The sequence below is a fragment of the Dioszegia hungarica genome, assembly GCF_025882075.1.
Source record: "Dioszegia hungarica strain PDD-24b-2 chromosome Unknown MKK02contig_25, whole genome shotgun sequence".
In the NCBI taxonomy this organism is placed as follows: domain Eukaryota; kingdom Fungi; phylum Basidiomycota; class Tremellomycetes; order Tremellales; family Bulleribasidiaceae; genus Dioszegia; species Dioszegia hungarica.
In genome coordinates, this window is record NW_026515779.1 from 120,926 (window position 1) to 142,756 (window position 21,831).

The 21,831-nt window shown below is 55.9% G+C and overlaps 7 protein-coding genes across 7 annotated transcripts; 3 read left to right on the forward strand and 4 right to left on the reverse strand.

Annotated features, from left to right (window-relative positions):
- Positions 1-311: 311 nt before the first annotated feature.
- On the forward strand, positions 312-2,159 carry MKK02DRAFT_40525 (phosphatase 2C-like domain-containing protein; the record flags this gene model as incomplete). Its single annotated transcript, XM_053091135.1, has 6 exons — positions 312-892; positions 938-1,243; positions 1,290-1,427; positions 1,462-1,619; positions 1,772-2,093; positions 2,135-2,159. 6 exons carry the CDS (start codon positions 312-314, stop codon positions 2,157-2,159), a joined length of 1,530 nt encoding a protein of 509 aa, XP_052942000.1.
- A 252-nt stretch (positions 2,160-2,411) lies between these two features.
- MKK02DRAFT_40526 (uncharacterized protein) lies at positions 2,412-5,197 on the reverse strand (the record flags this gene model as incomplete). The annotated part of the gene is made up of 4 exons (XM_053091136.1): positions 2,412-2,685; positions 2,809-3,011; positions 3,259-3,529; positions 3,582-5,197. The coding sequence occupies 4 exons, from the start codon at positions 5,195-5,197 to the stop codon at positions 2,412-2,414; spliced, it is 2,364 nt and encodes a 787-aa protein (XP_052942001.1).
- Positions 5,198-6,458: 1,261 nt separating this feature from the next.
- MKK02DRAFT_40527 (uncharacterized protein) lies at positions 6,459-7,172 on the forward strand (the record flags this gene model as incomplete). The annotated part of the gene is made up of 4 exons (XM_053091137.1): positions 6,459-6,492; positions 6,610-6,911; positions 6,971-7,014; positions 7,067-7,172. The coding sequence occupies 4 exons, from the start codon at positions 6,459-6,461 to the stop codon at positions 7,170-7,172; spliced, it is 486 nt and encodes a 161-aa protein (XP_052942002.1).
- An 85-nt stretch (positions 7,173-7,257) lies between these two features.
- On the reverse strand, positions 7,258-9,157 carry MKK02DRAFT_40528 (putative monooxygenase; the record flags this gene model as incomplete). Its single annotated transcript, XM_053091138.1, has 5 exons — positions 7,258-7,685; positions 7,735-8,351; positions 8,398-8,699; positions 8,752-8,911; positions 8,997-9,157. 5 exons carry the CDS (start codon positions 9,155-9,157, stop codon positions 7,258-7,260), a joined length of 1,668 nt encoding a protein of 555 aa, XP_052942003.1.
- Positions 9,158-11,222: 2,065 nt separating this feature from the next.
- Positions 11,223-16,878, reverse strand: MKK02DRAFT_20321 (P-loop containing nucleoside triphosphate hydrolase protein; the record flags this gene model as incomplete). The annotated part of the gene is made up of 25 exons (XM_053086240.1): positions 11,223-11,349; positions 11,402-11,532; positions 11,838-11,916; positions 12,001-12,140; positions 12,187-12,486; positions 12,540-12,893; positions 12,940-13,019; positions 13,064-13,146; positions 13,196-13,232; positions 13,435-13,816; positions 13,860-13,982; positions 14,027-14,113; positions 14,167-14,313; positions 14,369-14,442; positions 14,495-14,687; positions 14,756-14,902; positions 14,955-15,016; positions 15,065-15,143; positions 15,191-15,582; positions 15,624-15,848; positions 15,901-15,974; positions 16,029-16,197; positions 16,244-16,503; positions 16,558-16,680; positions 16,742-16,878. The coding sequence occupies 25 exons, from the start codon at positions 16,876-16,878 to the stop codon at positions 11,223-11,225; spliced, it is 4,005 nt and encodes a 1,334-aa protein (XP_052942004.1).
- Positions 16,879-17,609: 731 nt separating this feature from the next.
- MKK02DRAFT_40531 (uncharacterized protein) lies at positions 17,610-18,593 on the reverse strand (the record flags this gene model as incomplete). Its single annotated transcript, XM_053091139.1, has 2 exons — positions 17,610-18,373; positions 18,419-18,593. The coding sequence occupies 2 exons, from the start codon at positions 18,591-18,593 to the stop codon at positions 17,610-17,612; spliced, it is 939 nt and encodes a 312-aa protein (XP_052942005.1).
- Positions 18,594-20,673: 2,080 nt separating this feature from the next.
- Positions 20,674-21,470, forward strand: MKK02DRAFT_35284 (pyridoxamine 5'-phosphate oxidase; the record flags this gene model as incomplete). Its single annotated transcript, XM_053089137.1, has 3 exons — positions 20,674-20,736; positions 20,790-21,307; positions 21,368-21,470. The coding sequence occupies 3 exons, from the start codon at positions 20,674-20,676 to the stop codon at positions 21,468-21,470; spliced, it is 684 nt and encodes a 227-aa protein (XP_052942006.1).
- Between the last annotated feature and the right edge of the window lie 361 nt (positions 21,471-21,831).

The following is a 21,831-nucleotide window of genomic DNA, read 5'->3' on the forward strand; positions in this document are numbered from 1 at the left end:
ACAACTGGGGCGGGCGACGAAGAAGCCATCAAGCAGGCTCTGAGCGACGCGTGAGTAGCTCCTCCCGATCTAGAGTAGTAAAGTCGATTGTGATTACCTTGGTCCAGACTGTGCACTAGGAGTATTCTAGAAGCTGAGTGGCTGGCGTATCACGTAGCAGTCTCGTAGTATATTGGCTTTCCTGCATATACCTTTCAAGGCAGACTCCTTGAGGAGACAAAGGACAGAGCCCACCTTGCCAAGCTCGTACGCTCAGTCCTGACCTTCCTTCTTTCCTCCTCAGTGTCTACACTTCGTACTGTACACCAACCATGCCTACTCCTACCTACCTGCCCAGTCCCATCGACTCTGACCGCATCGAGATTCCCCGCGCGGTTGTCGACAAGGACTACCGCCGCACCATCTCTCCCGGCCTCTTTGAGTTCATCAGCACATGTGAGAAGAACGGCGTGAGGACCGAGGATCGATACCTCAATGCTTTTCAGCCGCTCGAGCAGTGTGAGGCGCTGCTTCGATCCGAGGAGCATTCGGGCGCTTTTCGCACCAAGAGCGCGGGGGTCATTCGGCATGCGTCCAACTATGTCTCCGCCCACGCAAAGGGAGAAGACAGGCGGTCGGTGAGCGGAGTGTCAATCGAGCAGCTTGGGCCCGCTGTCAAGGCAGTTGCCGAAAGACACACGGGAGAGACTTGGTGGGCGAGGTGGGCGGACTTGCAGGAGGGGTCGGAAGAGAAAGACCTCCTCTTCTTCACCGTCATCGATGGACATCTCGGCGCCGAGGCGTGTGATCTGCTGGAGGTGGCGGCGAACGCCTGTCTTGCGTGGACGATCGGCAACGATTCGAAGGCGCTGGGTGGCGATGAGCAAGCAATGAAAGAAGCGCTGAGCGATGCGTGAGTGCCTCATGATCAGTATACTGTCGAGCTGACGCATGTGAGGATCCTCACCCTGAATCAAGACATCTCAGCGGCGCCACTCGGCATCCTTCACAAGCCGGCCACTGCCCCAACCGACGCTCAGCTCCCCGGTATGCCCAGTGTCGCCCAGCTCATCAGCGGTCACCTGGAGCATGGCGGAGCGTGCATTGCCACAGCGGTCGTGGACCTGAAGCATGGGAAGCTGTACGTGGTGAACGCTGGAGACTGCCGAGTGATTGGCGTCTGGAAGAAAGAAGAGGAGGATCAGTGGTTCTCCGCAGTCTTGACTGAGGATCACAACGGCTTCAACCCGGGAGAGGTTGCGCGGTCAGTAGACACCCTTGACACTTTTCGATGTTTCGCTGATCATCAGCATCAAGGCGGAGCATCCGAATCAGCCTGACGTCATGATCGATACAGGCCGGGGTTTCCACCAGCTACTCGGTCTGGGTCAGGTGACGCACTGCGTGGGTGATCCAGCGATCAATCGGACTGAAGAGGAACGGAAGGCGTGAGTGCTCCCGCTGAGGTTGAGCTGATTTTAGTCTGTTGAAGGGTGCAATGACGCGAAGCGCCTATCGGCCTGGCTTCCCTGCCGTCGATCCGCCTTACGTCTCTTGGCGCCCCGATGTGGTCATAAGGGACATGAAGAATGGCAAGACAGGTGCAGAGCTGAAGTTCATCATTCTCGGAAGTGATGGTGGTCAGTGCAGTTCCAGCTCAGTCTAGTCCCCAGCCACCACCCTTCTCCCACTCCATATCTTGAAGTTCGTAAAGGAACCTGACATGGGGTAGCGAGATCGGGACCGGGCATCTGGGGATGAGCCCAGTCTTCTTTGTGCGCTGACCATTTAGTATTTGAGAAGATGACCAGCGAGGAGAGCGCCTTGCTCACCATCGCGCACGCAGCTCACCCTCATCATGACGACGTGCCCAAGGTCAAACTTCCGAAGCTGTTCGATCTCGCCCCTCCTCGTGAGCCTCGGCCATTTCCAGCTGAGCCCCTTCCTGGATCACGAGAGGGAGATATGGCCAAAGGAGATTGGGTCTTTGAGGATGAGAATCCAGCGATCCATCTCATCCGGAACGCGCTTGGGAACGGAGACCGAGATTTACTCCATCAGATGCTGAGCTTGAAGCATGGGACGAGGATGTTCAGGGACGACACGACCGCAATGTAAGTGTGTGAAGCGTGAGAGAGTTATGGCTGACCTTCAGGGTGGTCAGCTTCGGTCGCGATTGATACTGGCGGACATGGTAGATCATCAGGGGGAAGAGAAGGGTCTATGCACAGTCTGTGTGAGCACGATTAGTATATCAGTGTACAGGATCCCAAACTCAGCCGACAACGTCCGTTCCAGCAGAGTGACGTTTTCACTCTGTAGTGACTAAGCTCGGTCTGTACCAGCACGATTGATCAGTAGATCAGTGAGGGCAGACTCAGCGGCCAAAGTCCGAATATTGTCCTACCTTGATAGTATCCAGATTCCTCTTTCTATTCCTCCCCCTTCTCCTTCTTCCACCCAAACCAGCTCTTCTTCCTCTCCGCTCTAGACCCTGGACCGGCTCGATCCCGACTCGCAGCACGACTTCCGTCCGCCAAAGCCATCACCGCGCGGTCAGACGACACGCGAGGCAAAGCAGGTGGTCGAGCTGCGTGTCGGTCCGGCATGGGGGGAATCTGGCCCCCTATGCTGTCCTCGCTTCGCGCGCTGCGGGCTTGTCCTGCAGTGACCGATCTGGTGCTGACCAGAGTTGCATGACTTTGCCTATCGATATCAGCCGCGTTCAGACATACGGGGAAGTGGAAATGGGGGAGGGGAAAGGGAGGCAGAGGAAAAGAGAGAGAAGAGGGAAGGTTGGAGAGGACTGTTCAAAGACGAAAGACATACCGTCCACGCAAAGCTCGATCTGATACAACCCCAAACGTCGCCCCTGATTCCGCGAGCAGTTCCGTCCCTCCCCGTAAAGACGTCCGCTCCAGAGATGACCCGGATGACTGCGAATACGCGGAAGATTCGGAGATCTGGACGGAGGCATAGTGTGAGGACCGGGCGTTGGAGTTGTGGAGCGCGGAGATGAGGGTGCTTGCGGGCTATCATGATGAGCTTATAACCCAAAGCTGCGCCTCAGGCCTCAGAAAGAGTAGTCTCGACATCCCACTCCCTGTATTCTCCATCCTGCTGCTCAAGCCGCCTTTACACTTCTCTCTCTCCAAGTAGTCTCGACACACTCCCCATATCATCCATCCTGCGCCCAAGCCACCTGTATTTCCCTCTCTCTCCCCAAACATGGTACTTGGGGCTGGAGGCGGTACTAAAGAAGTAGCGCAGAGAACTTACCCCTCCTGAAACGCTCCTCAATTGTCCAAACTCCGCCATAACATCCGGTGGTCCCAATAGGGGCTCGCATATGAAGCTCCTCCGAGTATTGTCAGATCCCCGCTGATCCTCTGACAGTCGAGAAGAGAGTATGGGACGACCTCCCCGGAGAGTATCTTGATTCCCATCCTCATCCATCTGGGGTAGGGGTTGGACGAGGCGGATCGTACTCGGCTCTTGGGCGCGGTCGTATGGTGGTGGAGTCTCGGGATGGGAGTGGGCGGAGTAGTAGCTGTGCTGTCAGCTTTTCTCCGCCTTCCTTACACCAGAGACGGGCTACTTACTTGCTGATCTCGCTCAAGGTACTCGCCATACTGTGCCTCTGCACGCCTCCCCACCCGGGGCTCCTCGGCGGGAAGAGCTCCATCTCCCATCCCATCCCGTCTGGAGGGACCGGAAAGTCCAACCTGTCCCCCTCTTCGACCCATCTGCTCCGCCTCTCCCTCTCCCCGCCATCCAGGCCCAGAGCTGACCAGCTTCCGATACTCCCTGCTCCAGTCCGGGGCGTTTCGGGTACGCCTACGCTGACCGTATTGACATTCCGTCGCTGATGGGTATACCCCGATCCTGGCCTTCTGCGGACGGTGTCGGTAGCGTAGGCGAGCGCAGCAGGGGCGTCCTCTTCCAGAGCCGGAAAGGCAGACTGCCAATTTGACGGTCCGGTCCCCCTCGTCGATCTCGAGCCCCGCGATCCAGATCCCGAGCTTCCCGAGGAAGCCTTGGACGACTTGGTTCCTTGGGACGACGGGGTATTGCGAGGCGGCCGGAAGAAGAGTTCCTCAGTCGCCATCGACCGAGTATACGCCGCTGAAGGAGGCGGGTCGGAGGGTTGGGTGTCTTCGTTACCGCTACTGTTGTTTTGGGTAGAAGTACCTCTGGATCGGTCTGCCCTAGTTGGGCTTTCCGGCTGTTTCTCGCTGATCCCAGCTCCGACGGGCGGACCATATGGACCGGCGCGCTGGGTGGAGGTGGAGACCGACCGGAGACCCGAGCCGATCCGCCGTGGGAGAGCTGCGAGACCCGCCAAAGCCCATGAAGGGGTCCGATACGCCTTTTCCGCTGCGCCGTTGGAAATGCGGCGCATGGCCGGCGCCATTCCGAGTCCGAGAGATAGGCGAGAGAGGATAGAGGAGCGCGGATGAGGGTTGGCGTAGTCCGTTATGTCCTCCTCTTCTATGACCGTTTGCGCTGGACCGGTCAGAAGCGGCGCCTTCTCGCTCGGAATACGTGAGCCTGGTTGGGCGGCTTTAGACCGAGGAGGAGTGAAGGGGAGTTTGTGATTCGATGAGGCGCGCCGAGGGGTAGTGGTGATGACAGCAGGTTCGGCAGGCTCGTTGGTGGCTGCACGTGCGTAGTCCGATGGATATCGGCGAAGGAGCCAGATGAAGAGCGCGAGGAGGATGATAGCGAGGAAGAGGGGGCCCAGGACGGATGAGAGGATGACCGTCAGGGAGGTGCGGTCCGAGGGGAGGGGAAGAATACCATCTAGAGGAGTTGACGAGGTTGTAGCTGAAGCCGAGCTCGAAGTCCGGGATAGTGTAGTAGAGAGCGAGGACGAGGACGAAGACGTAGTTGAGGATCCGCTCAGCAACGCGAGGGGGGAGGTGATCTGGCTGGTGGACGGCCCCGAAGCCGAGGTAGAGGAGGATAAGGAGGACAGCGGCGAGGAGGACGGGACCGACACAGCTGATGATGTCGGTAAACTCGGAGCGGAGGAAGAAGCAGCCGTCATGTCGCTTGGCGCCGCCGGACCCGATGGAGGCGGTACGCTCATTACGCCCGTGGCCACGGAAGCTGGATCCACCGGCGTTCCGGTCGGGGCGGCCTGGGAGGACGCAGGAGATGTCTCTCCCCCATACATCCAGTCGGGACCAAGCGGGATGGACGCGCCGTAGTCCATCAATATCAGCTTCGTGATACTTCCTCATTCACAGTCTATCCTGCCTTCTATCTGCCCTAAATCTTCTCCCAATAGGGTCTGTGTCCCGAGAGTGGTATCAGGCAGCGCCTGATCTCTGTAGATGCTGCTGCGGCTTTCACGTTGCGGGAAGAGAGTAAAGGTCACCGTAATACTTACAGGTGAGAGGTAGCTTGAGGATAGTCCCAGTCGTCACCGCCACGCCATCCACGGTGGTAGTGATCTGGACTATCAGCGATAGTTCACGAGCTAAGGGGCAAGAGATTACTCACCGCTTGACACGACAGCCAAGCTGGAAGCTCCTGCCCCTCCGGAGTAAATTGCTGTCTCTCGTCTAGCTGCTCCATCTTGCTTTTCTTGGCGGACCCGTTTGCGCTCTTTTAGTATAGGAGGGTATGAGTAAGGTATAGAAGAGTGAAGAGACTGGCTACCCTTGGTCACTTAGTAGAATCTGTATCAACCCTCCCCACTCTCCCCCATCCTTTAGCGCACACCGGCCATCCTTTCATCCAACCCAGAGCCAAACTATAGCATGACGCATCGCCGAGATGGTATCAGTGTCATCCTCGTACTTATCTGAGGAAGCGCTACGGGTAGTGGTCGATTCAGTCATCCTCATGGGTGTAAGAGTGAGATGTACCACTTCAAGAGGGTCCCTGAAAATTTGAGGAATGAGGATCTTTCAGATGGGACGCGCACGGTGAAGGTTTCCTTTGTTGTTGCATCTTGGTTGCATCTCTCCTCGCTCCGTCTCCCACATCCCCACGCTCTGACTACCTCACAACTCCTCGTATCTCGCATCGTCCCGATTCTCATATCCCTGACTGACACCGAGCAACATGTTTGGGGCAATCGTCGCAGGAAGACTAGTGTCAGTTGACCATCTCACCGGCTCGTCGACCGACGTTCGCGCATAGCTAACGCGCTTTAGACAGTCAGACCAACTTGCAGCAAATGTAAGCTACCCTCTTCACACCCTTACTGCAGCCCCACAACGTGTACCGCATGATCTTCCCCTCGCACCGCTGCTTGGCCATCGTGCGGTCAGAAACCCTGGCGTTATTACCGAGTGCCGCCTGTCCCTCGAGGTTGTTCTCTGTACTGGGACTTTCGCAGGCCAAAGAGAAGCGGACCTGGAGGAAGAGAAACCGTTGAGGAAGTCAAGATGGTGTGGACACGCTGGTCATCGAGGAGACGGAACGATCTGGCAAGCGCGGAAGGCCAGGCTAACTACTCGGCAGAGATGACACCCACTTCGTGTTCCACCTGGAACAGCCGTATGACATCAACCACTTGACAATCTTCCTACTTGGCACAGGTGAGACTCCATCCAGACCCCTCCCATTCAGATCCATCTCACTGATAGGTATAATGAGGATCAAGCTTACGCCCAGTCCCCTTTCCAGAAGGCTACGCCGCCTCAGTCCACTTCGCCTGGCCCTCATCTCCTTACATCCCCCTCGGCATCTTGACAAACCAAAAGCCCTCCGCGATCTTCCGTCTCCGTCCTCATCTGCCGGCCGGTATCACCCCTGGATCAGGCGCGGCCGGACCCGCAAATCTAGGCATCGAGATTGCTCCACTGGCGCAAATTGAAGGGCTAGGTATTGGCGCGGCGAGCACGAGCGAAGGGGCCGGAAAGGAAGTGGCGGCAAAGGTGGATGTGGGGAAGGTGGCTGAAAAGGTGGTGAAGAATGTACGTCTGTCCGCAGAGGAAAACCTTGGGCTTGATGAAGGAGCCGAGCTGATCCACAGCTGTTTAACTATCTGCACTCGTTTGGCGGCGAGGTCAAGTTGACGTGAGTGCTTCTTCCCATGTCTTGGCGCGTACCTTGTATGCTGACCGTATAGACCAGAGACGCCCATCCCTCTCTCGGTCTTCCAGCAGTGGTACGACAACTTCACCCGCAAGATCGAGAATGACCGCGGTGCCTCTTTCTTGGACCGACAAGACTAGCGGATGCTTCATGCAGATACAATGGGTCATCTACAACATCGATATCTACCGTCTCCATTTACTACTAACCCTCTCAGATCTATATCTAGTATCCCAAAGTCCGCTTTCTCAGTCCCGTATCAGCCCGCTTCTCCCGCCTGAACCCCTCAATCCCCTTCCAACACTCCTCGACTCCTACTCCATCCTTGTCCGCTTCAACCATAAGTTCCATGAGGTACTCTTGGTACTCCCATTCGTACGGGGCACCGAAGACGAGCTTTTGACGCGTCTGCATGACTTTCCGAGGGGGCTTGACAGCTGTAGCTGACGGTTCTGGTGGAGGCTGGGGGTCGGACGCGCTGAAAGCACCGGAAGATTTTGCAGTGGATGTGGAGGGAGGAGAGCTAGAGTATGGATTACTAGCGTTTCGAGGTGGTTGAGGATTGTCTGGGAAGGAGGGGAGGAGACCCGCCCAGAGCAGTGCGGAGAGGCGAGTCTGGGACTCGGCGAGCGGGAACGGGACGACTTGATATTCTGTCTGATCAGCTTGGCACCTACATCCTAGAAGTTGTGGAGGACTCACGCATAACTGGGAAGCAAATACTCCGGTCGTTCTCCATGAACAGCATCAACCCATCCAGCCCCTTCACGCCCAGCCCCTTCAGTCCGCCTTTTTCCCATGCATGCCCAAGCTCCCGCTCACCCTCTTCTATCCGTTTGTCGAAAAGAGGTGAATCACACCATGGTCGGTCCTCGCCTTTTGCGAAGGGCAATGCGAAGTTGTAGCCAGTGGCAAAGATGATAGTATCTACTCCTTCGAGGGCAGTCTCGTCCTCAAAGTGGATGATACTGTCCTCGCCTGAGGAAGAGATATGATCGATGAGCGGGTGATACGTCACGTACTTTCCCCATGGCGTATCGGGATCGTCCGTGTCCACCGAGAACGCCGATCGAGCCGAGCAAGAGACGTGCACGTCTATCTGACGCTCCGGCGCGATAATCGATCTGCCATTGTGGCTTGCGGTTCCGCCGTTGTTGGCTGAGTTGTCGGTCTTGGTGTACATACCCAAGTTGTAAGCTGCGAGGAGGCGCGATATATCCCCGCCCGAGGCGAATGAGCCGACAACGAGCACTTTCTGGCCGGTGTAGTCCTCCGCTGAGCGGAAGTAACGCGAATGAACCACCTTCCCCTTGAATGAGCTACTTGGTCAGCCAGAGCCGACACCACCGGTAGGCTGGATCTCACCTCAGACCGGGTACAGGCGCTATCCACCCATCCGCATAATGCCCATTCGCGCAACAGACAAAGTCCAGTCCCATTTCCGTCACGTCCCCATCCGCTCCTGCGTACTCTATCATCCATCGCCGCCCTCCAGCGGCAGAGGGGTCTGAGGGCTGATACAGCCGCCGTACGGTCGTCCGGAATCGGATATACGGGTAGAGATCGAAGATGGTAGCGTAGGATACGAGGTATGCCTGGATCTGGGCGCGGGTGGGGAAGAGAGGGAGGGATGGAGGCATGGGAAGCGAGCGAAAAGCCATGAGGTCCTGGACTATCAGCTGGGATCGGAGGTTCTTAGATGAGGGCGACAAGGCTTACGTGTGGGAGATTGGTACGCAGACCTTCATACATTGGAGATGGATCTTCGCCCGCTGGCGGGTAGACGTACACCTGTTCAGCTTGTTCACCGGCAGGTAGACTGGAAGAGGCGTCGGTCGAGGCAGTGCGGTAGCGTTTCTCTGCATCTTCATTCGCGAACCTATGTGTCAGCTCTGTCTAATCTCATGAGTCCTGTGCACCTGCTGTAGCCCAGCCGAGGCTCCGACATAAAAGAGGTAGCTCACCATACTCCGCCCACTTCTTCCTGCTTCTCAAAGCATACCACCTCGAGATCAGCCCGTCGCTTCACTTCTGGCCGAGCGAACGCATCGAGCAGCTGCTTCAACTGAGCAAGACCCGATGCTCCAGAGCCGATGATCCCAACTCGGATGAGCTCGCGGGTCATGACTGGCCGCCGTCTTACTGTCAAGGTGCCCGGGGATCTCCAAAGGCAGGTGTACAAGCAGGGACACCACCTGACACCACTCAGCTGCTCGATCTGCAATCGATCTGCGATGTGGTTCGTGGCCCCAGAGACATCCGACGTTTACCCGAATCACGTCATCACTATGCGGCAGCTAGTGGTTATTAGGAACCGATGTGTGGTTTCGCTAGAGCTGTAGCACTCCTACATATACTATGGCGGGTCATTATACCTGGGCCAAGATTGCTCTCCTTGGGCCACGCTCTCCAGATTGCACCGCCAAATCTCTACAATGGGGTTTTCAAGGTTTCTTGGGTTCAGGCCAAGCCACCGGCGCAACTCCTCATTCCTTCTTCTAAAACTTTTGGTCAGGCCAAGATCCCATCATATGTGCCACATCCTGTGCTGACCCTTAGCTGCCCGGTCCGCTTTAGCTCAGATCATCGACTTTATGTCGTCTCTCCATGACTAGGTCGTCGTATACGGGCAGAAAGCGGCACGCTGACCAGTGAAACGCGGAATTGAACACAACGGCAGGACAATAAAAGGTTGCCCTGCACTGCCTGCAGCCCTGAGTAGAATACAATCTGCCGTGATGTAGTGAAACATGGGAGGACAAGATCTAGTGCAAGCTGAAATGTGAACAGGGACGCAAATCTGTGCAAAGCTGTGCAGTCTGCTGAGCCTCAGAAGGAGCTCGTCTTGAAAGGAACACCGATTGCGTGCTAAAAGAGCGCCGTCGCAGGAGGGGTTCTGGGCACATATATGCCGCCCGCCTCGCCACTCAGCCCCCCTTCTTTCTGTCAACTTACTCTACCATATCTCCCCCTTCCTTCGGACCTGGATCATATTCGCTCCTCTAGGTTCATACCATTCACGCTGCAACTTCCCACCCTGATACATCATGTCACCGGATCAGAGCCCCATTGGCAGAGACAGCAAGGGGACAATCGCTCGTGACGGCGGTACTCAGGGACGGACGATCGCGATCGAGACCATGTAGCAGCTCGAAGAGTACATGGACAGTCTCGCACTTGACTCCAGAGCTGAGTTCAGGGCGAAGCCGCTGGGGCCCATCCTGGCTAAAGCCTATCCCGGAACCGACCGTCCTCATGGCAGTGCTGATGACCACGAAGAGCGTCGCACTCAGCGTGCTACGGAGATCAGTCAGTACCTGCGCACCCTTACCGATGACGAGCAGTCGCGCGTTTCCACTCAGTTGATCGACATCACGCTGCTCCGCTGACCCGATGCGGCTCTCCAGGCGGTTCGGGATGGCATTCGGGCTCCTGGCGCTTCTGCAGCTCCTTCCGATTCCTTCACCAATCAGGAGATGGCTGTCTATCTGAACAGCATATCGGATGATCAGCGAGAGACCAAGAAAGCCGAGATGCTTCGAGAGTTCCTTCAGACCGGCTTTGTCACGCGGCGATCTGCTCCCGGACCAGGCTCGGCCGCCCGCCCTCAGGTCTGAGCGCTTCCATCGTCACACTCCTCCCTTCCTGCACTCGATACACAAACATGGACCGCAAGACTGACTTTCTGTAATTTACCTTATCGCTTGGATTATGCATGTGAATTCTCCCTCGCTTGCGTTACTGCTTTGATGATCACTGTTTTACAGCAAGGGAGCATTACGATTGAATTCGAAGCCTCAGCTTACGCCGACCCAGCGCGGTCGTCGTATGGAAGACGTACCCTCACACACGCGAGTATCCACTGATTGTCGGAGTAAACAACAGCTGGATATTCAACGAGAAACCTGCTATATCTTTCGATACCCCCACATCGGCGGGATCAGCCGGGATTGCGCCTCCTCCCTGACACCGGCCGCTAATAGGGCGACCCCGCGCCAAGTCCAAGTCATCATACGACCAGGGCAATATACCCCAATATACGACTATTCAAATTATCAGCAGAGGACGAGAAACACATGGGGGGGAAGCACGGGTGAGAATCAATGCACGTTTCAAGATGATACGACTGCCGCATCATGACCTAGAGGCTCGAGCACCTACAGCCAGCTATGTACGCTCGCTTCCTGGTGTCATCTAAACCCACCCACTCTGATACACAGCGCGAACCAGGCGAGCAGCCTCCATATCACAGCAATGGCAACAGCTAGCGCCGTGAACTTGTCGACATTGAGATCTTGCCAATTGAACAGCGCCAGCCTGAGAATCAGCCAGAGAAACCACCGAGCCGGAAGTCACGAGCTAGACTCACAGCTGCTCTCCTGTTTGAGCCACACAGACTCCAGACTGGACATCTTCCTGTGAGCAACGGAAGACAAGCCCCACGGACTCATTGATGATGTGTATCCGTGTAGCGGGTTTGATAGGGAAGCCCCATGCAATCTGCGATATCAGTACGTGATATCAGTACATGCAAACTTTCCGAGAGAACTCAGAGCGGTGGGATAATTCGAGATTCGAAGTTGGGAGGAGGAAGGGCTGAGGAATTGACAAGAGGGAAGATGGTCTTTGAGGGGAGAGCAGAGAGCCCAAACCGGCGGGTGACCTCGAAGCTGGGAGGAGGAAATGAGAAAAGGGAAGAACAGTCTTGAAGGGGAGAGCAGAAAACTCAAAACGTTGGGTGCTTGAGAAGCTGGGAGGAGTAACGAGAAGAGGGTAGAGGATTTCTGAAGAGACAGCAGACTTACAGCAGCAAGCCAGGCCGGGACTGACAGGGAGATGACACCGCTGAATTGTCCGATGATAGATAGGACGGTGGAGACAACGCTGATACATTAGGCCTCCATTGTTCGTTCCCCAACCGCCGTAGAGTCCATCTGTTGGGGATGTTGGTGCGTGGCAACGACTCACGTGACCGTCAGACCCTCCACATAGATGAAAGACCCAGCAATCATAGTCAGACTTTCCCCCATGTTGATGAGCGCCCAAATAGATATCGAGAATTGGAAATAGATCCGAGCCGACGTCTGCATCCCGACCGCCACGTTCATCTGCAGAGTCAGCGTCCCTTCGATTATTTACTCAAATTACACTCACCAATGCTCCGTAAGCCAGCGCAGCGATCAGTTCAAACCCCACCTCCACCACGGAGTAGACAATGACGAATGTCGCTGGGCTGTACCTTGCTGAACTCCGGCTTTCGTGCAGATACAGATTACGCTCGGCGGGAAAAACGGCAATAGCGTTGAGGAGGCCGACGAAGGAGAGGGCAGTGGTGTTTTCGATGGTAATACCAATCCGATCTTGGGCGCCTGATGGGCCGCGTGAGAGTCGCTGGAAGAAGAGGAGGAAGATGCAGCCGAGGAGGGGAGGTTGGAATATCCGGTTAAAGAATACCTAAATCATGAGCCGGGATCCCGATTGATGACAACGGAATCGGTGAGGCTGACCTCTTTCTGCCTCCAGAGGTTCTTCCAGTGTCGCTCAAGTACCACCGGTAGCGCCACCACCATCCCCGTCGCCTTCTTTTCCCGTACTATGCCCTTCTCCCCCAATTGCGCCTTGTCATTCATTTCCTTCTCGGACCGACTCGCCACCCGCTCCTCAACATCGACCTTGCCGGCTTGTCCCCGCCATTTCTCGATGAGCCCCTCGACCCGCGTCTGCGAGACATCGTGATTCGCCTTTCTTGAATCGACAGAGACGAGATCGAGCAGGTGATCTGCGGGATTGAAGTATTCGGACGGCATAGGGTAGTTGAGGGTTTGGAAGTATGGGATGACTTGCTCGCGCTTCCCGGAGAACTAACCATCAGCTAGATCCCGCACATCAGCGACATGGGCAGCCTACAGCTACTTTGCCACCCTTGGCGAGGAGGGTGACGTTGTCGGCGAGTTTCCAGATGTCACTTCTTGGCTGATGGATCGTTGCTAGATATCAGCTTCGCTCCGACCCTGCTGATTTGCGGACTTACCAATGACAGTCCGCCCAGTCGCTGCGATATCTTTGAGCACTTGCATGACGCTGAGAGCGATACTAGAGTCCAGACCAGAAGTCCTGTCGGTCAGTCATATTCGCCGCATCACCTCAGATGAGCAATACTCACGGTTCGTCAACCAACAGTACAGCCGGATCATTGATCACTGCTTGTCAGCCCTGATCCTAGCACTCAGTCTGGGCTGGGCCCAACACATGCCCCTTGCCTCCTATCCTGGCTTCCCCTCTGCATGTTCCTCCCTTCCTGCTCCCCTTGCCTCATCCCCATGCCTCCTATAGCAAAATCTGTGCCTCGGCTGTTTTTGGTGTGAGGGCTTGGAGTCGAGCTTGATTAAACCGACGACTCACTTTGAACAGCCAAGCTCAGTCTCCTCTTTTCTCCTCCACTGATCCCCTTCAACACCGCCCCTCCCACTGGCAGATCCGCACAATCCTTCAATCCCAGCATGAGCAACACCGTCTCCGCCCGCGCCACCTTCTGTCTTCGGGGCATCTTATCTGGCAATCGAAGGATGGCCGCATAGCGCAGTGTCTCCCGGACGGTCAGACGAGGGAGATGCCAGTCGTCATCTTGCTCGACAAAGGCGAAGTGGGATTGGGAAGCCGAAGATGAGGGCTGACCGGCGTGCAGAATGGAGCCAGAGGATGTGAAGTGGGAGAGGGTGGAGGAGCCTAGTGGGCGGGAGGCGAGGAGCTGGAGTAGAGTTGACTTGCCGGCCCCGGAGGGGCCCTGCGGGTCAGCATGACCTGCGGGCGGACGAAAAGAGGCTTACGAGGATGGCGGAAACTTGACCGGAAGGGAAGCTCATCGAGACGTCATCGAGGATGACCTTTGTCTTTGGTCCGCTAATGCCCGGTATGGCTCGTTTCGCCCACGTCAGAGACAGGTTGCGGACCTGCCAGTCAGCTTTCACTCGAAGTTTCCTATTCCAAAACACACCTCGACGTCAATTCGATCACGGGTCATATGGCTCTCCATGACATCCGCGTTCTTTCCCCGATGGTGCGAGTCGATCTCGCTAGCGTGCTGAAGAATTAGCTGAGTACTGAAGGCCCCTGACAGTAGAGCCATGAGCTCACCTTCACCCCTCCGCCGTTCCACAATGACAAGATCAGGCAGACGATGATGTACTCGCCAAGCGCGACTCCAATGAGACCGGCAAACCAGACACCGATGTTGGTGTATGGATTGATCCCAAAGCTGGCAAGGACATTGTTGCCTTGGCACTATCTGATCAGCTCCAACCCTATATGGACATATGGACGAGAAGCAAGAACGTACCTGTCCCAAGTTGGCCAAGGAGTTGGCGGGACAATCAAACGTCCGATCTCGAAATTGCGTCGTACTCATGATTCCTGTGTAGTCAGCGTCATCCTCCGCGCTGGATGTGAGATAGGAGGTACGTACTGAACGAATAAAAGTATGGGCTGATCCACCTGATCCAAGAAACATAAGGCGGTACATCGACCAGGATGAAGCCGGCACTCATGATCTGGAACAAGTTGAGGGCGTTCCCAATCACGCTAGCGGTAGCGAAAGAGCGTGTGACTGAAGCAGCGAGCTTGGCGAGACCTTGGGTGCAAAATTGAACAAGGACAACCTGCACTGTGAGCATATGTTTGAGATCTAGGTGAGATCTAGGTGAGATCTAGGTAGGAAAGCACGGACATCTGCAATCAGGGTGAAGACATTGGCAGCAATGTTGTCCGGTCGAAGGCCGACCATAAAGTATACAAAGATCAGGTAGACTGTTGGTGCGGCAATGGAGGGAAGGAGGAAGGATATCCAGTCCGAGATGATGTACGGTACGACGTCCTGAGTGGTCAGCTTGTCCCGCTTCGATTTGGCGGTGAACGGGCAAACTGACGTATAGGTGATCTTCTCGCTCGCGGTCAAAGATGACCAGATCCGTACAGAACTTGTAGACCCCTTCATTATCAGCGTGATGTCATCTCCCGGAGAAACGAGACGACTTACAAAAGACCTGCTGCAGGTAGAACACGCTCGGAACAAGCTGGAAACACAGATTCTTCAGACTCTGGATACCAGTAGGATCCTGCCAGTCAGCAACTTTCTCCACTTCCAGCACCAACCAGGACGTACCTCGGGCAGCTTGTAATACGTCAGGCCAATGATGATACCCAGAATCGCCCCCTGCGCAATCAGACCCGCCAGCTGCGCGAAGTTCCGATACACGTTCCGATGCGATCTGGCGATAAGCACACCGGTCTGGCGCAAGAAGCCAGGTCGGCGCTCGCTCGATAGATGATCGTTTATCTCAGATCTTGCGGTTGCGATGCGCTGTAGTTCCGGGCGTGAAAAGCTTTGGGAGAGGGTGTTTGTTGAACCGTTATTGAGCTTTTCGAGCAGGAGGGTATTGCGGTCTTCCGAAGAGCGGTTCTTCCATGCGTCGACGAGGTGTTTGACGCGAGAGCGCGAGATTTCTTCGTTCTCTGCTGTCCGGTTGTCGATGGATGAGATATCAATCAGGAAGTCTGGAGGTCAGACTCGTCTCTGGCTCGAGTGGGGAATTCACCTAGCGGATTGACGCCGATCTCAAGCTCATGACCAAGCCCTTCAAACCAGTCCAGGCAGCCTCTTCTTGGTCCCGAGTAGACCACCTCGCCCTTCGATAGCAGGGCGATCCGGTCGAATATATCGAAAGCATCAGATCGGGGGGCGTGAATAGAGAGAATGACCGTGCGGCCTCGTCGAGCGAGTTGCGAGAGAGTCAGGAGGAGGAGGTACGATGTGAACGCATCTGTTTATATCAGCTCTAGGCATTCTCCAGGCTGCAGGCATGATCTACTCACCAAGACCGGATGTGGGCTCATCGAGAATGAGGACACTAGGCAAAGTGACCATCACGCATCCTATCGACAGTCGCCTGACCAATCAGCTTCTCTGCCTTGCCCGGGACGATTCGAAGTAGTAGACTCACCTCTTTTCCCCTCCTGATATACCCTTCCGCAGAGGCCCGCCCACGACCGTATCCGCAGCATCCCTCAGCCCCAACTCATCAATCACCTGCTCCACGATTTGCGCAATTGTCTCCCTCGATAGATCAGGCGGAAGACGGAGCCGGGCAGCATAGGTAAGAGTCTCTCGGACTGCCTCTGGTCAGTATAGATTACGAAGTTGATGAGAACGACTCACCGGTCAAGTGCTCCACCAGGAAGTCCTGCTGCCTCACGAACCCAATTCTCCGCCCCATCTCCCTCTTGCCCGCTTTCGCCCTCGTATCCGGCGCCGCCTGGCCCAAGACAGCGTCAGCGCCCTCCCCGTCTGGGGCTGATCCCGAATGGTGAGAGGTAACAGCGTGGTAGATCACTTCGCCATCTTCGACGGGCAGGCCGGTTGAGCGATATGCGATTTGATTGAGCAGTGTGGTTTTCCCAGATCCAGAGCCTCCCAGACTAGACAATCAGCCACTTCCTCATAGCAGCACCTGATAGTAGAGGATAGCTCACATAGCCAGTACTTCTCCAGATCGACACTCGCACTCTGCGCCTTTCAAGATCCACTTTTTCCGTGTCTCCTCCTCGCCCTCGTCCTCCGGAACCATCTTGCGCTTGAGCGCCTTTGGCAGCCATCTGCAAATAGTCAGCGACTACAGCGCACACAGTGATATCATGCAGATCGAGAGAGACTTACGACGGTAGAGTCTTGTGGGGGACCCCAACCCAAAGATTCCTAACCTTAAGGTGGAATGGGCTCGGCGGTGGAAGGTTGAGCAGCGCGTTATCGTCGATGATGGCCTGACCGGTACGAGCGCTGCCCAGCCTCTCCATGGATTGGCGTGCGCCCGCGACCGATGTCGAATGGACGTCCGGGTTGAACTCCTTGATACTGGACGACGATAGCGGATATGTCGACCCTTCGCCGATCGGGCTCACTGCGTCCTCCTCCTTTGTGACGCCGGTGCTGAGCTCCTCAACCTGTGGCTCTCTAACGTTCGAGCCAGACCCAATCGGCGGCCCCAGTATAAGCTCTCCTGACAGGACATCGGCCTGCTGGCCGAGAAACCTGTCGTCGACCGGGGAGGGGTGGATGTGAGAAGTCATCTAGATAGTATGGTACTCCTTTGGCGAGCTATTAGAGGCGGCAGGCAGTTTCCGGTCGCTAGACCCCAGGCGATGGGATGAGAGTGTATGCCAACATCTCCAATCGATGACAGTATGAAAGGGGTAGACGGCCAAGGATGCAACGAGACGGGCGAGAGACGGAGCATCGTGTTTAGCTCAGGCACGGAACGTCGTCTCGGATCCGGCCGCGGTAAAGCTTAGATAGTCATGTAGCATTCGAGGTGATAGGAAGGAAGAGCCAGGGAGGAAAGCAAGTGAGCGCGAGCCATGCTCTGACAGGACTGGATGTCGCAGAGCCGCGGACGTCAGCTGCGGACTAGATAGATGCGGCCATATACAGGGTATGTAATCGAATCACAGCGAAGCCGACGCAGCGCTTCTTTCGGGGATCATCTCTTCGCTGACTGAAGAGAAATACTACATTGTACCGGTATACACTACACTCTCGTCTCATCTGTGCTCCCGACATCCCTCTGTGCCGTCTTCTCTGACCCACTGCCGACCCTTGCGACCCCAGAAAAGCTCCCCGGCCCATCCGCCTTGTTCGGCACGTGAAACCTCCGATCTATCCGCCCCGCCAGCAACACCCCCAAGATCAACACATCCAGCATGAAGTTGAAGCAGTAGAACGCCGCCTTGGAGTCCCACCACGCCGGGTCTGATGCCAGGGGAGTGGGTGCCCATGCCGTCCCGCACCGGAAGCCCGCCTCTATCGTGGCCAACGCGATAGATACCGCGAGGATCGCCGCTTTGGCATTGAATGATCCGTGTCCGAATGGATCGTGGTCCTTTCGCTTCCTGATGACCGCAAAAGCAAGGAGGACCGCCGCCGAGAGGGAGATAAGGAGAAAGTACGTCTGCGCCAGGCGGGAGACGACCGTGGTTGCCGTTCCGATACCAGACAGGGTGGGGTTCTTGACGCGGAGGACGATGATGACGATGAGGGGGATGATCATGCCGACGACGATCCAGAGGAAGATCTTGTTGAGGATGCGAGGGACGGGATGCCAGCCTACGTGGGGGACGGCGGAGCGGACCATACGCCACGCGAGGAGGTTATTGATGATGTAAACGAGGAGGATACCGGCGTTAAGGAAAACGCTGGCAACGAGGGAGAGATCGGCGTTGGCAGGTTGTGTAGCCCAGGCGATGCGAAAGACGTTGGCCATGATGCGACTCATGGAGAAGCCGAACAGCATCCCTGCCGGTCAGCTCTGCGCTTAGATGGTCAAGCGACAAAACTTACCTGAGAAGAGGAACTTGTGTTTCCGTCTATTGTTGAGCTGCAATAGGGTCATATGACCCGCTGCGAGCCCAACGAAGAGCGCGATGAATACCGCACAGATGGGCACATCGAGATTGATGGTTGGGATTCCCCCTATTTGGGCGGTAAGTTGCGCCGCGCCCGTGCTGCTTGACATCTAGGTGAAGCTGGACTTTGGGGATCAGAGTGAGGGAGGTTGGGCAAGAGGTGGATGTGAGTTGCGCGGTTCTGGGATTGGTGGGTACCATGGCTGTGTCTATCAGGTCTGACCATTTGAGACTATATGCGGATCACAGCCGTTGCCCTGCTGTTTTCGGTCGCGAGGAAGATCGGTGGCCGAGGTCGTGTGATGGCATGGCCGAGGAATGCCGTCACTGAATCTCGGATGCTCCGCGGACCTCCGGGCCCTCAACGATGAAATTGAAAGAGCTTGACCGGTGTCATCTGCACTCCCAATCAGCACAGACGACTCATATAGCAGAACAGAAGTGTAGTGCTAGACAAGATGGTCCAGCCGAAACATCAGCGCGGTATTAGCGAATTCGCCACCTTCCGATATGCCAGCAGCCAGTCCAGGCCCCCGGCGTTGTGTTCCGCTGGGAGAGGTCACAAGGCGTCAGCAAGCACATCATACGAAGTAAGCAGTCCCTTTGTGGTTATGGGACCCCAAAGGATTGGCTATCGAGTAGCAGAGACGAGTCTTGGGCACCCTAGAGAGATATAAGCCGGGCGTCATCGGGCTGGATTTGCCACTTTGCCCCTCATTCTTTCCTCCTTTGGTCCAGATTTCGAACCTTCCGTCACAGCTTGGTACTCCAAACAAAGCATTCGCACCAACCACACTCACTCCGCTGATCAGACCACCCTGCACCATGCCCGACACTGACAAGCATGTCGCCGCCAAGGAGAGTGAGGTGCGGGGTGGCGTTGTCAGCACGGGCGGCCCCACCGAGTCTGATGCAGCGCAGCTGGGCATCATCAACACCATGCTCGCGCTCTTGGCGGTCAAAAGCGGGGGAGACTCCAGCGAGTCAGCTCCGGAGCTGGGCTCTCCCCCGGGCAAGACGGTCCCGGATTGGACCCAAGCCCCGTTTGGTTCACTCATCGCCCGTCTCGCGGCTCTGGATCCCCTTCTTCGCGCTCGAGACTTACCCGACCGGACTGCTGTCATTACCCCTAGGCCCCCGGACTATACCGTACTCATATCATGTATGTTATCGCTCGTTCTGACCGAAATTCACCGGGTGCAGCATGACCTGTTCAGGTTCCGGAGAAGCAAGGCATCTTGATATAAAGTCCGAGAGATACTGAGACGTGTGGTGGAGTACTTCACATGGAGCACTACACTATGTCATCGCCAGTGCGAGTCGACGAGAAGCTTCTGGAGCATCAAAAGGTAACTTTCGCCTACCCAAGCTGCAAAAACACTGCACACTGGCTTCCAAAGGAGATTGATGAAAACGCCTCGAACTGTCTAGTGTAGACGGTAACCTCGATGTCCTCCAGGTACCTGTGTGCTCAAGCGCTCATTGCTCAGAGCCAGAAGTGAGACATGAAGTAGTGTTTCAGCCCTGAGAAGATGCCAGGATGTCAGGTCGAGGGAGAGGGCGCTGGGTTTATCGCCTGAGCTTTCAAACTTCCCATACCACTGAAATTTCGTCGTTGCCCTGACAACCCTCCCCTCCGCTATATATCTCACAATTGGTGTCTCTTACAGTTCAATTCCCCCAGTGTTACCTGTTCACATCGGATCACACATGCAATGTCTCTCAGTCTCGAGACACTGAGAATTGAGTAAATGGCGGTATCGATCCTCATCAGAGATGGGCGCAAGGACGCGGTCGACTCCAGCTTATCACCACACTCCAGTCCATTTCCCTTTCCCTACCTGAACAGCTTTACCTACCTAAACAGAGTCGACGCAGAGAGGGGCGCAAGCGAGACTCCGACTCCTCATTCCTCCTTCCGAAAGGTTGTCAGAACCCACCCCCGCTCCCACGGAGTTTAACGGCGTTATCCCGGGATCCATTTCGGCTGAACCTCGGAAGCATGTCCGCTGACGATCGCTGACTGAAGGCGAGCTCGACTCGATATCCTGTCTTCTTGGATCATATCGAGTCAAGACCAGCTACCTATACCTATACATGCTTAGACGAGCTATAAGACAAGCTCTCCCAGCCCGTACTCATCTTCAGCCATCTCAATCCACACTACACCCATTCGCACCCGTCCGCAAGATGTCCGGCATGCCTGGCAAACCCCGCGCCCTCCCCCACCCCAAGAACCCGCCGCCGCCCCCGGTTCCGCTCCCGAGGCAGACCACTCCGCCGTCAAGATAACGACGCACTACCAGTACACCTCTCCCCATCTTCTCCGGGACTCCCTCCACTCGTCCCCCCTCATCCAATTCAACAAGTGGCTTGCGGAAGCATCGGACCCTAATGCTCCCACACCCGTGCGCGAGCCGGAAGCCATGGCGATATCCACCGTCTCGCCATCGGGCGTCCCCTCGTCCCGCTTTGTCCTCCTCCGCGGAGTGGACGACCGCGGTTTTGTATTCTTTACAAACTACACGTCGCGCAAGTCGCGGGAGTTGGCGGAGAATCCCAATATCGCGATTGTGTTCTACTGGAAGGAAGTCGCGAGGCAGGTGAGGGTGATTGGGCGGGCGGAGAAGGTCGAGAAGGAGATCAGTGATGAGTACTTTGGGGGGAGGCCAAGAGGGAGTCAGATTGGCGCGTGGGCGAGCGAGCAGAGTAGTGTGATTGGGGAGAAAACGCTCAAGGAGAGGGTGGAGGAGTATGAGGGCAAGTTTGGGGAGGGGGACGTTCAGCGACCAGAGCACTGGGGCGGATGGAGAGTCATTCCAAAGTTAGTAACCTTGAATCAAGACATCGCATAATAAAACGAAGGTCAGAGCTGACTCTATAGCGAGGTGGAGTTCTGGGCGGGTCATACCTCCAGACTGCACGATCGATTCAGGTACCTCGTTCAGCCTGATGGGTCTTGGAAGGTCGACCGTCTCGCTCCCTAGTTGTAAAAATCAGCCAGTCGTGACTGGTCTTAGCAAATGTATAAATCTTGAATGCCTCTCGGAGCGCTTAGTAACCTGACTTCTACTCGAAGAGTACGCTCGCTCCAAGCCCGTCGGTTGCGCTCAGAGGGACGGTCCTTCTACTGTCCGCATCCCTCTTAGTCTCGCATCCATACCCTATTTCATGGGGAGATAGGGAGGCAAAAGAAAGGGGCAGCACCAAAGAAATCTTCCATTCCGCGACTGTCTTCCCTTCTCGGAGCTGTAGAGGTCTGCGGGCGAGACTACATCCCTCTCCACTCCATCACCTCACCCCTCTACCTCTACCTCTACCTCTACCTCTGCCCCTACCTCTGGCTCT